General features: G+C 35.1%; 1 protein-coding gene across 4 annotated transcripts in view; it reads right to left on the bottom strand.

Annotated features, from left to right (window-relative positions):
- The window catches only part of ST18 (ST18 C2H2C-type zinc finger transcription factor), a gene marked incomplete at both ends in the record, with an annotated part of 170,400 nt that overhangs the window by 49,253 nt on the left and 108,151 nt on the right, over positions 1 to 12,996 (bottom strand). The window contains one exon of one of the 4 annotated variants that reach the window (XM_084282930.1): positions 1,900 to 2,090. In XM_084282930.1, the coding sequence (XP_084139056.1) occupies positions 1,900 to 2,090 (191 nt within the window). Of the gene's footprint in view, positions 1 to 1,891; positions 2,091 to 12,996 lie in introns of those variants that run through there. The other 3 variants (XM_084282931.1, XM_084282932.1, XM_084282933.1) reach the window with 3 other exon arrangements.

The raw sequence follows: 12,996 nt of genomic DNA, 5'->3' as shown, positions 1-12,996 counted from the left end.
ATAGTAGTACAAAAAGAATAGCTCATATTATCCGTGACATAAGCAGATTGGGATAATTTTAATCAGTGCCAAATAAAGATTTCTGAATTATTTTTCTTTTCTTTTGACTGAATAGCCGAGTGTAAATAAGGTTCTTCTATGCTTATGCAAATGGACCCGGGCCAACACCTGCCTTTTAATAAATAAATAAATAACTTAGTTTCATCTGTATATGGCATAAGTTCTACCTGTACAATCATCAAAATGCTTTCCCTTCTGCAATTTTCCCCATCTGTGAAGGGTACAGACATAAGGGAAAGAAAAACACATTACTGAGGGTGGCTCTGAATGGTCAGAAACCAGGATGAATAAATACAAGAATATCTTAAACCAAAAAAAAAAAAAGAAAGAAAAAGAAAGGAAGAAGAGAGAAAGAAAGAGAGAAAGAGAGAAGGAATGAAGGAAGGAAGGAAGGAAGGAAGGAAGGAAGGAAGGAAGGAAGGAAGGAAGGAAGGAAGGAAGGAAGGAAGGAAGGAAGGAACCAGAATTTTTACTTAAATGTCAAATGGCTTCCCTTCAGATTTCTGATGTTAGAGGATAATTATATTCCTTATAGTCTAGACAGGCACTAAGATCTATGATGGTTTTTGTTTGATTAATTTAGCTTGGTAATGACGCCAAAAAAAAAAAAAAAAAGAGATTGGGTGTCACCTTATTATTTAATGCTCTGTTTGAAGTGGGAGCTCCCTTCTAGGCTTTCACACCGATGGGATGCAGATCTCTGGAAGAGACCCCCCTAGAAGACTTATGAGTGTCAGCTGTCTGAAATCTTTGCCATATAAAAACAAGACAGAGTCCTCCACTGATTAAAATAGAACCAGGATTTGACTCTTTAATATGAAAGACAGTTGTCTTCTATCTGTTTGTAGTTAGGAGGTCAGGGGTGAGGACATTTTGTTTCTAAGGAAATCTATTTAGAATGGATGTCTAAATTCTTAATCTCAGTTCTGTTTCCTTCCAAAACATTTGAGAAGTTTGTACAAGAAACAGGGCAAAAAAATAAATCATTGTTAAATTCCTGTAATAACCAACAATTCGTTCTGTTTTCACAGTATCTATGATTAGTAATTTTTCAGTCCCAGACCACTTTGTTTTTATCTTTATATTTGTCATCAAATGATGACCTTTCCCTTTAAAATACATGCAGCATAAACTTTATGGATTTCTCCTCACTTTCCTGAGTAACGATTTGTACAGGATGACATATACAACATCCATTTTAGTTTGAAATTTCTTGGCCATCTTGAATATATATATAAGGAAAGAGCCATAAAGATATACTATAGCTATATCTTTCTGTCTCTTCATCCTCCTCCATATTTTGTAGTATACACATTGCAGAAGTTTCTATAAATTGTCGGACATGTTTGGCTTAGCAGAGTTGAAATAACAAGTATAAAAGTGCTGAGTCTAATAATCATGTCAAACAGAACACATGTAGCAGTCACATGCATGAAATTGCTTTGCTAAATGTTAAAGTCAACAATGTATTGCTAAGCTTTTTTTTTTTTTTTTTTTTTTTTCCCCTCCTAAGAGCTCGATATATTCCCATGAAAATCTGCTCTTCATGTGTTTTTCTCAGTGGGGGCATAACCTTGTTTTTTGACAGAGCTAGTGGAGAAGCAGATGCTGCTCTGTATCTGACCTGCTGCAGTAGTTGCCTGTCTGTGAGACCTACAAAGCATTTACTAGACCCCAGGAAGAGTTTGTACAAAATAATCGGATGGTTAAACCTAGACAGAAATGCGCCATTCCAACTCCATTACAAGCCAAACGCATTTTGCATCCTTTCGAAAATACTGTTTCATAGCTCCGTTTCTGTGGGATACAGATTTCAGCAGAACCCCACTACATGACTACCTGGAGCTGAACTGCTTTCGAGGACACTGATATCTTCCTGTAAATCTGTCCTGTCTTCATTTTCTTCTTTGCATTCCAAGCTGGGGCTGTAGTGGCGGGGCTTCATTAACAGGGACTTCCTTTTGTTGACAGGTATGCCTGAAATCTGCTCTTCAGCTTTTCTCTTCTTAGCCATGGAGCATTTGTAGGCACTGCAATGATCAATGGACAACAATAGAGAAAAAAGTGGGAGAAGTGAGAGGTAAATTGTTTAAAGAGATGCAACCATCCTTTAGTTTATATTTCAATTATAAAGGAGAGGACTAACAAAATATTAATTCACATGCAGTTTCAAGTTGTGTTTAGAGGATGTTTAATATTAGTTTATGTACTTGAGGTTCAGGACACAGGCAAATACACCATTCTTCTCATTGTTGCTGAAATCTCTTTGGGGAAAGGGGAATGAAGAGGAAGACAAAACCAAAAAAAAAAAAGCCCGTAACTCAATACATTTAAACTTAAGTAAACATATGTTAATCTAAACTCTTCTATGCAGTAAAATACACCCAGGAAAAGATGAATGAAGATATAGGCTGGGCTTATGATTCAGAGAAACAGTTAAAGGGAAAAATACACTACCAGTTATAGCATCCCAATCCTTTAGCTTCATTATCTTTTCGCCAGTATGAATATTTTCTTGTGTACTTTGTGTTGCTGATCACAAAGTGATGAGGTTTTACTCATTTGTTTGATAACTGGTATAAAATTAAGATTAAGATAAGCATGTGATTTAACAACCAGTTTTACTATTGTTGATAATAACTAAAAAGAGCCGGACAGAATCAGGGTGGAGGGATACCATAAATTTTATACTTTTAATGTGGCGTTTGTTTTTTTGTATTTTTACACCTAATGCAATCATCAGGTCCCATTCATGCTATTTAATTCTCCCCTCTTTATTACAGTGCTCCACACCCACCTGGGCTAACCCAATTGCAACAGCATCTTGGAATATGCCCATTTCTTGTTATATACAAACAAGTCCATGGGTTGTGACTGCTTAGATATTTTGGTGCTGCTTTGAGTATTTTTTTGAACAAGCCAAGGTTGTTTTTTTTTTTTTTTTTTTTTAATTAGTGTTTTTGAACAAGCTTCATTGTCTTTTCTATAGGAAGAAGAATGTCAAAGCTGTTTATAAAACTGTGATGGGGAAAAAGAAAGCAAACTTTGACCAAACATCTATTGTGTATGACCAGAAAACATAACACATACTTGTGTCATGCTAATTTTGCAGCTGAAAGGTGATATTTAAGTCTCCTTTAAGTTTCCATGTATTCACATAAGCTGGAAATTCAATCATACACTTTGAATTTAATTTTTAGACACTGCATGCAGTTCAACTACAGAAAACGTGTCAGACACTGTACCTTCAGAACATTTTTGCAATATGACTCTCAGTATCAGTCCCAAGCATTGGTTCCATTTCATTAGCTTCAGCCATAAGAGTCTAATTTTAGCTCTTCTTTGGCCTCTATCTAGACTCTGGAAAGAGGTTTCATCAGAGAGTTCAGATTGGATATTAGGAAGAATTTCACCGAGAGTGAAATTGCTGAACCCTAGAATAGGCTCCCTAGGGGAGTGGTCACAGCACCAAGCTTTCTGGAGTACAGGAAGTGTTTGGACAATGCTCTCAGACACATTGTCTGATTTTTGGGTGGTCCTGTGTGGAGCCAGGACATGGACTCTGTGAACCTTTTGGGACCCTTTCAACTCCGGATATTCAGTGGTTCTATGATCCCTCTAAAAACTAGATATACCTGATAAACTGGGTGATCTAATCCCTGGAAGAGGCCTTGCCCAGTCTAGCTGCCTAACTTATGGAAGAATGACATGAGAAGAGATGAGTGTTTTTTAATGAAGCATATTTTTAGCAGATTTGATATGTTGATATATTTTTTTTGTTGTTTTGTTTTTTTTCCAGCTCTTCCAAGCATTGGCCTGCATATTAATTTGCATCTACAGATATGTAATAAAGCATTTGTCACCATGCATCTAATCTGCATGGCATTTAGATGATACTTCATACAATACCTCACTAAAGAGTCCTGAACCTTCAACACCCTTTTAAAAATAACTTTTTTTGTAAGTGATTTTGCTTGGATTTATTGTTTTCTCACACACAATATTCTAATAAATTTATGTAATATGAATTATTGTGTTCATATTACAGCTGTCAGAGATGAAAAAAACTACCTATATGAATCTGTGTAATCCACTCAATGGTTTCTTAATCTTAGGTTTCTCAATCTTAGGCCAGCATGCATTACAAATCTACAGAATACCCTTAGGTGTTAGGTTTTGCATTTGGCTTACTGACTTTGCTGTAAGATTTGAAAAAATAAAATAAAATCCATGTCTGCAGAGAACTCCTATTGGTTACAGATATTACAAGCTCAACAGCATAAATTAATCCTTCCAAGGTATCTTATGTGCAGTAAATTGGCTCAGGTTCTGATTGTTTTGGATGAAACCATATGACTAACTTGAACTTTTTGTTTTTTTAAAAATATCCATTTTTGGCTAAGCACCTTTTTGGCAAACCATTATTGCAAATATGAAGGACATGGAAATATGAAGATCTGCAGTTTGGGGGTGGGGTGAGGATGTTAAAATTCTACCATATGTATCTTAAACACAGTGAATATTCCTCATATTCTGAATGCTCAAATGTTATGGGCATCTGCAACACTAACCATCTGATGTAGTTGAAAATATTACGGCTTCTCAATTATTTCTCTGTTTATTAATAGAGGATAACATGAATATCACATTAAAGTTCAGAATCACAACAGAGTAAGTGTCACATTGGAAATGATGTCCATATAACAGACATCAGAAATGGACGTGGTGCAGATGAATATGCATAATTTATTTCTAAGAAAGTACAATCAAGTGTTTCTTAATTCATAATTGTGAACAACAGTTCATACCATTCATGTTGTTTCAGGCAAAATGAATAAATGACAGATGTTTGAAAACACTTCACATGCTGTTGCTTTATTAAACAAAACCTTCACTAGATTTACCTTTGACTCTTCCTCATTTATTTGTCAAGCTTCAAATTTACCTCCAGTAGTTATCATACCAGTATTTAGGACAAGATGAATTTCCATTGTTTAATTCCCCTTTGACAAAACTACGGCTGTTTCTCACACAAGCAAAATTAATATATTTTTAGAACAGAATTTCCAATTAAATCATCTAGTATGCCCTCTGGTGTAACACAGGTCATAGAACTTCATCTAGCTCTTCAGCATTAAATCTGTAACTTGTCTGACTATCATGTATATTCTAGTCAAGGTAAGGAAAAATGTAATCAGAAGATTGCTGCTGTGGGTTGGCACAGCAGCTGTTAAAGCCACTGGTATTTCACCACAACTATGAAGGATAGCCACAAACACAGACATCAGCAAATCACAGACAAGACAAGGTACTACTATAGTACTACTGCTACCTGCTCTCTGAAGTCCCATTTTGGGAAATGAGAGCACAAGAATCCCACTTGACTATAACTGCCATGATCTGGCAGTAGCAGAGACAGCTTTGATTAAGGCTGCTTATATGACCTGACCCTGTGTATTCTTTTGGATCACAATGGAGCTTCACCTTCTGAAGAAAAAGTAACTTGAAGTTCTGTTTTGGTAAAATTTCAGGCATCAGTTTTGCTCACAGTTTACAGCAGTAAATCAAAAATTGCTTCATCAGTGTCAGGAGGCCTACATACAGATCTGCTGGAAGCCCATTGATCGTTTTAGAAAGTTTCTCGTTATCTTATCCTTATCATATCTGTTTCTGTACATGAACACCACACACACAGATTTCCTCTATAGTTCCCATCATTTTAAGATAAGTGAATACAAGAGTTGCTACTTTACATAAAATCATTCTTGACACCTACCACAGGAGGATGAAAACAAAACCAAAAACAAACAAACAAACAAAGAAACACAAACCAAAACCAGTTGTTGCTTTTTTCCTAGGAAATGTAAATTAGTCTTCATAGGCCCGACAGAGATTTTTCAATGCTAGAAGAATATATTCTTGCTTTTGGCGTTGACTGTTTATACTGTTGTTTTTGACTTTAACTGGAATCTACTAGTTTGCAAGAGGCAGTTTAAAGGTTACTTACCAGCAATTCCGTTATTTCCCTTCTTTTCTACATTACAGTGCTTAAAAGTAAGAATGATTGATAATGAACACTGAGAATTTTACTACTATGAAAAAATATATCTGTCCCTTTGTAACATTCATGGCATGTCGAGTTTATCATTGTCTTAAAGTTTCTATTTCTTTCTTTTCCTTATGTGCATTCACACATACACACATGTACTTTAGCACAGATTTGTCAAGCTGTAGTTTGTCAAATGGTAAACCTATAATTTAGCTTCTCTATTACTCATCTCATAAATTCAACGTCTAATAGTTTTGTTGCTATTTATCAATGGTCTGCTTGTTGTCATGGAACACTGATTCAGCTGTCAAGGTTATTTGGTAATCTGAGGCTCATAAAACAGGAGAAGCTCTTTTTGTCATGAGCCTAAAGCCAATGCATACTTTTTCCAATTTAACTGTACTTAAATTTTATGAATAATTAATCATTTCAGTATTATTGATAATCAGAAGATTTTTTATTAGTATTATTTTTTGGTCAATGACAACCAGCAAAAACAATCTTGTGTCAGTTACAACATGATGCAAAAGATTAAAATCTAAGACCTACTTTCATGTGTTGAGGCAGGGACTGGTAGTATACAGACACAGTAGTGCACTGACTTCTCTTCACAAAGCAATGCTTCAGAAGAGAGAGCTTTTAAGAAATACTAACAATATATAGTTTTTCCTACTGTTGAAAATTATAATTCCCATCTTCCAATCTTATCCTTTTTTTTTTTTTTTTAATTGGTTCATCTAAGTGACTTGTTTTTCAAACCTTTAACCTGACCTTTACCCACTTTGTAGCCAGCAAAGATTTTTATTTATTTATTTATTTTCACAACAACTTTTGAGCTGGAAAAGCAGGACAACAGATCTAAGAATGGCTATGGTTAGTAAAACTAGGGGCATGTTTAGTCTGATAAATGATCTTGCCAGCTGCTTTAGGTCTTGATCAAGCTTTGTTCACAAACTTTCAGATGCCTTGCAATGATCTGGAAGTCAAATACTACTTTTTTCCTTGCAGGAGGAAAAAGTTGATATTCTAGAATTAAGGGACATATCACTCACAGCTGAACCAATATCTTACAAATGGCTGTTATGGTAAGATTTTCTTCTAAGAAATTTAAGACTGAAAAGGAACAGAAATTCTGAATGTCTCCTCACCTTGGTCCCCTTCTATGTCTGCTAGTTATCTACGAAACAGGTGAGCTGGATTCTAACTAAATCTCTAGTGGCTTCCAAAGCCTCAGCATATAGCTATAGGTCTCTAATCCCCAAAACTCACACAAAAAGTCCTGAGCTCGTTGTATTAACTGATGATAATCAGTATAAATGATTAGCACTGAATACAGAAAAGGGACTTTTCTGTACCAGAAAAGATGGAAAGCAACTTTTTGCTCAATCAGATAATGACAGGATAAGGGGGAATGGTTTTAAACTGAAAGAGGGGAGATATAATTAGAGATTAGAAGGAAATTCTTCACTCAGAGGGTGGTGAGGCACTGGAACAGATTGCCCAGAGAGGTTGTGGATCCCTGGAGGTGTTCAATACCAAGTTAGATGAGACCCTGGGCAACCTGATCTAGTGGTTGGCGTCCCTGCCTGTGGCGGGGGGGTGGAACTAAATGATCTTTAAGGTCCCTTCCAACCTGAGAATGATTCTGTTATTCTATGATCTTCTCCTAGGACTGATCACATCTGTTGAAAAAACATTGATATTTATTGCATTGACTAAGAATGCTAGAGGCTCATGAAAGGAGCTGCAGTGTTAGACCCCAAAGAAACAGAGTGCAGGTTGTCTGATCACTGCAACTGAAAACCCTAATAAGTACTGTAAATTAAAGCAATGCCAGATAGATGAAAGCAGTTGGGGAGGAAGGTAGAGCAAGTTTTTCTCTGTTAAGTGGGATATGATAGTGCACTTACAGATGTTTTGTATATTAGTGAGTTTCTCCCTGAACACGCTTCAGCACAGTTTAAATGAAATGACAGTTCTATCTACCTAAAAATAATTAAAAATAGTAAAGTAAGAAAGAATTAGGAATTTGGGGGTGTGGGAAAATTATCCAGAAACAACTGCTTGCTTTACAAGTTATAGGTGGCAACACAGTGACTAGCTGAAAAACTTCAAGGAGTAAGAACGTGCAACTGAGAAAACTGTAATCAAAGGATGGGCTACAGTTTATTGACAATCTAAGACTGAATTAAAGCAGAAAAATACTCCAGCTGAGAATTCCTGAAAAATCATTTGGAATAGAATTCATCAGGTAAGAATAATTTTCTTCAATCAGCATTTTAAAATATTAAAATGTTCCCATTTAAGATGTTCCCAGAGCTTAAACCAATAAATTGTGCTTAAGAAAAAAAAAAGTTAATCATTTAACCATTTAGATTTGGTGAGTTGTTTTCACTAAAGCAGTGGTCGAAACTTGGAACTATAGCATGTCTTATCCCAAAGATAATTAAAGAAAATAAGAATGTTTCTCATTTATTAATATCACACACAACATATATATATATATATATATATACATTTCACCTCTTTCTGTCTTTAAGAAACCCATGCCTTTATCCTACAAGTTGTGTCTGTGAAAGGGACAGAACTTGTTCCTCTTCACAATCATCCCAGGGTTAAAGGGCTTTCCATAAATAGAAAAGGTTACTGACATACCTGAGCCATGCTCTTTTTTAAAAATGTCAGAGTTGTGAAAAGTTCAGTCCAGGGCTGAACAAGATGAAAGGAATGCACATGAGGTAGAGATGGGAAGAAAGATAAAAGGGAAATTCATATTTATGAACACTAACGTAGAGCAAAATAACCTCAGCTTGGGGGTATAAAAACATCTGTATATATACACAAATGAAAGGTTTAGATAGGAAAAAGGAAACAGAACTGGACAGATAATATTGTGGAGAAAATATGGTATAACTGAAATCTGGCTGGACGATGATATTAAAAGATATATTTTATTTTAAAAAGACATGCAAGAAAAGCAAAGCTGCCACAGCCTTGTTCATGAAAGAGGATTTATTAGCCCCCATAAGAAGGGGCCAGGGAGAAATGGGTAATGGTATTGAGTCATTATGTACTGATCTTGGAGATGTTTCAGACAGTAAACTAAATGTTATAGGCCACCTGACCAAAAGAACAATTGGACTGTGAAATGACTGAGCAAATAAAATGAAGCACGCAAAGAGTGGAGCAATGGTAAATCAGCAGTAACATAGGAAAAGGTATGCAGTTATGGTCCTCTACCCATGTCTCACAGTCACTGTGATACCTGAGGACAAGGATTTTGCAACAGACAGATTTTGATTAGAATAAGAACTCAAAACTTATTTATCATGCTCATGAAATGCTCACTTTTTTTTTTTCTTTATTCTCTCCCCTCCCCCTGTGTTTTTTTTTTTTTTTTTTTTTTTAATCTACGGCTTACTATGTCAGTATGGTTCTCCTTATAGGAAAGGCAACTCTGAGAACAACACAGGTTCTAATTCTGTTTTCTCAGTTTCTTGTTTTACTTTTAAAACATTGTAGGATCATGAGGATATTCAGATTAAAAAAAAAAATAATTTAAAAAGTGCATATAAATATTATAATTTAAATACTATGTTAATGAAGTGAATGGCTATTTCAGGGTGCTATTCTGTAGGTCGTTGATCAAGAATTCCATTTAGCTAGAGTTGTGGATTTGGACCCTTTTACAACAGATAACGTTTTTTGTTAAAAGCTAGTTTAGAGGTAACTTAATTTTTATTGCCTGGAACACAAGTTCTTAATCTCAGTAATAAAAATGAATACCCCAAAGTTGGGCCAAACTGTCTCCCTACCCTCTTTTTCTCACTCACTCACTCACTCACTCACTCACTCACTCACTCACTCACTCACTCACTCAATCTGTTCAGGTTCAGTAAGTCAATAAATTCCAGGACAAGAATTTGGCTTAAGAATCTTGGCTTTGACCCAAGACAAGAATTTGGCTTAGAACTGATTAAGTTTCTAGGTAATACTACAGATCGTCCTGTCAGCTTTTGGATCCAGAAAGTCTTACATGTGAGTGATCAGCCTGATAACCCCAGTAAACTCTTAAAAAGCATACATGTAACTACAGTCTGGTTAAAGAAGATGTAAAAGAAAATAGAAAATAAGCCTTTTATTCTAATTATTTATTTATTTATGATTTCAATTTATTTGTTTGTTTATTTATTGACAGCAGACAATGGGGTCATAAGCAATTAATTTCAGGTACCTTCCTTTAATGCAGAAGGAGGACCCATGGCTGTATTACCTTCCTTGCTTTTCTATCTTCTGCCTGTACAGTCTGTTTCAGCTTGCTTTTTCTTTGCTGAATCTGCCCTTGACACCAGTCAGACAGAGCAATTCAGCTAGCCATAATATTCAATTCATGATTAATATACATATGAGACAGAAATCAGGGGTTGGTTTTCAATCCTTATATGGTTTGTGGTCATCCAAAAAGATCTACCAGAAGAGGAAACAGTCATTTGGGGCTATAATGTTCTGCTATATTCTATCACTCAGCAGAAGGCATTAGGACATACATAACTCTAAACTCATATGTATGGATAACATTTACTGTGTGCTGTTGAATACCGAAGTAGCAATGGGGAAGATAGCTCCTAGACTACATTAAATAATGTAAGTAAAAGTGTTAGTTCAAGGTAAGGGACATTATAAGATGCAATAAACTTTCAGGAAGAAAAAAGAATGCAAAAAAAACACTTTGACAGCCACAATTAAAGTGATGTGATCTTGTCATATATTATAAAACTATCAATTTCAGAAAAAAACATACTGAAACTAATTATTGTAGTTTTTATATTAAATTGAGACTTTAAGAAGAAACACAGCAAAACCAAAACCAAATAAAACCAAATTAGTGAGAACAGTTTGCTAAATAGTTAAGTCAAATAACTATCAACCTCAGGATTACTTGCAACATGTTAATGTTATCGCTTGAGCATATATTATTTCTCTTCATTGAAACAATGATATTTTTTACAATGAATTTTCAATTACAACTTGCAGTTTCATTTAAAGAATGATATTTCAATTAAAAAATCTTTTATTTGATGTTCATTATACAACACTTACATAATTATATGCAAGCCACAACCCACTTAGCTGAACATTTGAAAGCAGAAAATCTGAGGTGGAAAACATTTAATTTTTGAATTTCTTTCTGTGTTGGTTTTTTTTTTTTTCCTTGTTTAATTTTTAGTAATATGGTTTAACAGTACTGAAAGAATAACATGTTTTTGAAGTATAAAACTGCATGGGGCTGCAAAAAAGGCAAAAAGTCTGAGGTCCCTCAGCTCATCAGAGCACTGGGAAAGGAAGAGTGGAGGAGAAGGAGAGGACAGGGAAAAGAAAAAGGACAGCACTACAGATTTCACAATTTGTGGCTTCTTAAAGTGGGACTAGAAGGAAATGTGGGATGATATTAGACATGACAGTCCAATGAAGTCTTATTAACTGAGAGTGATTGACATATAAGATACAGGCATAAGGTTAGATGAATTTAAACACTATTGTTTTTTTAGTTCTGTGACCACCATACACTTGCCTTTGCCTCACAATCAGTAGCATGTACTGATTGTTCAGTTTTTGCTAATTATTGCTGTTCAATATTTTCTATCAAACATCAATTTCAAAATATTTTTCCTTAGTAAAACCATAGATTTCCAGAGATTATTTGTGCAAAGTACTGACTAGCATGCTAATCTAAATTTGTTAAGAACCTAACAGTGTCATCATAAAAGAAAAAGAAATAAACAAAATTTATTGAGAATTTTAGAAAATATGATTAATGATATCATGACAACTTTGATTATATCAGAAGTCATAGAATAAGAAGCAGAGGTTAATGTTTTCAAAGATTCATAACCATTTCAATATCCACAATGCCTAGTGCAGATAAATTTCTTTTCCAAACTAGAGAGCAAACAATAGATACAGTTAACTTATAATTCTGGTACTAGATCCTGGGAATAGAGGATATGTGCTTGTTGTTTAATTGAAAATCAGTTATCAATGAAACCAGCATGATACAGATCTTTGTCTCAGATTCAATGGCTAATATTAATATATCATACAGAAATATTTGAATGACTAGTTGGCATAACTCTGTCCCAGCCATTTACAGTCATAGAGGACACTGGACAAGAGAGCTGGGAATGTACCTATCAACACCTAATATTAAACTGAAAAGCAAGCAAGCAAACAAACAAACATTTTTGTCAAGCTCGGACTTGTCTGCACAATATCTGAAACAAAATCAGGATAAATATCCTGACAATTGACATAACTCTATGGAACTTGACCATCTTCATTTAGAATTTTCTAAGTCTATTTGGACTCAGGGACACATTTTGTTTCTGTAAAGCAAAATAAGGACTACGAGGACAGTCCTACACCTTCTGCCAGTAAGAGACAGATGAGTCATCAGGAAATTCAAGAGTCCATCTCAGTTCTTTTTCAATTATGCTTATTCAAGATTAGGACAAATGTGCTTTACCCTAGTCATTTTCAGAAATCTTGAGTCTATGACCAATTTCTGTGGAAGCAGAAGCCAAACCCAAAGGACAAACTTGACAGTTTTCCACATGCAGGCTAGGAACACACAGTGTTCTCAGTCATTTTCTCAGCTTTAGGCAGTTGTTTGGGATAAGAGTGCTGTGAAGCTAACAGCTACATGAAACAATCACAATCTCAGTTCTTACTGAAGAGTATCTTTGAGTCTTTTTGTGTGATTTTTTTTCATATGCCCACTTCTCCTTCCATCAGCAAAGTACTGCTCAGTGCTCAGGTCATCTGCCAGGATACTGCTTTCTTTTCATACAAACTCTTCTTCAAAACCTTGTTACTTTATGAAACTCGCC

The sequence above is a fragment of the Netta rufina genome (assembly GCF_964035555.1).
Source record: "Netta rufina genome assembly, chromosome: 2".
Classification (NCBI taxonomy): Eukaryota; Metazoa; Chordata; class Aves; order Anseriformes; family Anatidae; genus Netta; species Netta rufina.
Note: the sequence above shows the minus strand (reverse complement) of the source record. Positions and strands in the feature narration are given on the sequence as shown.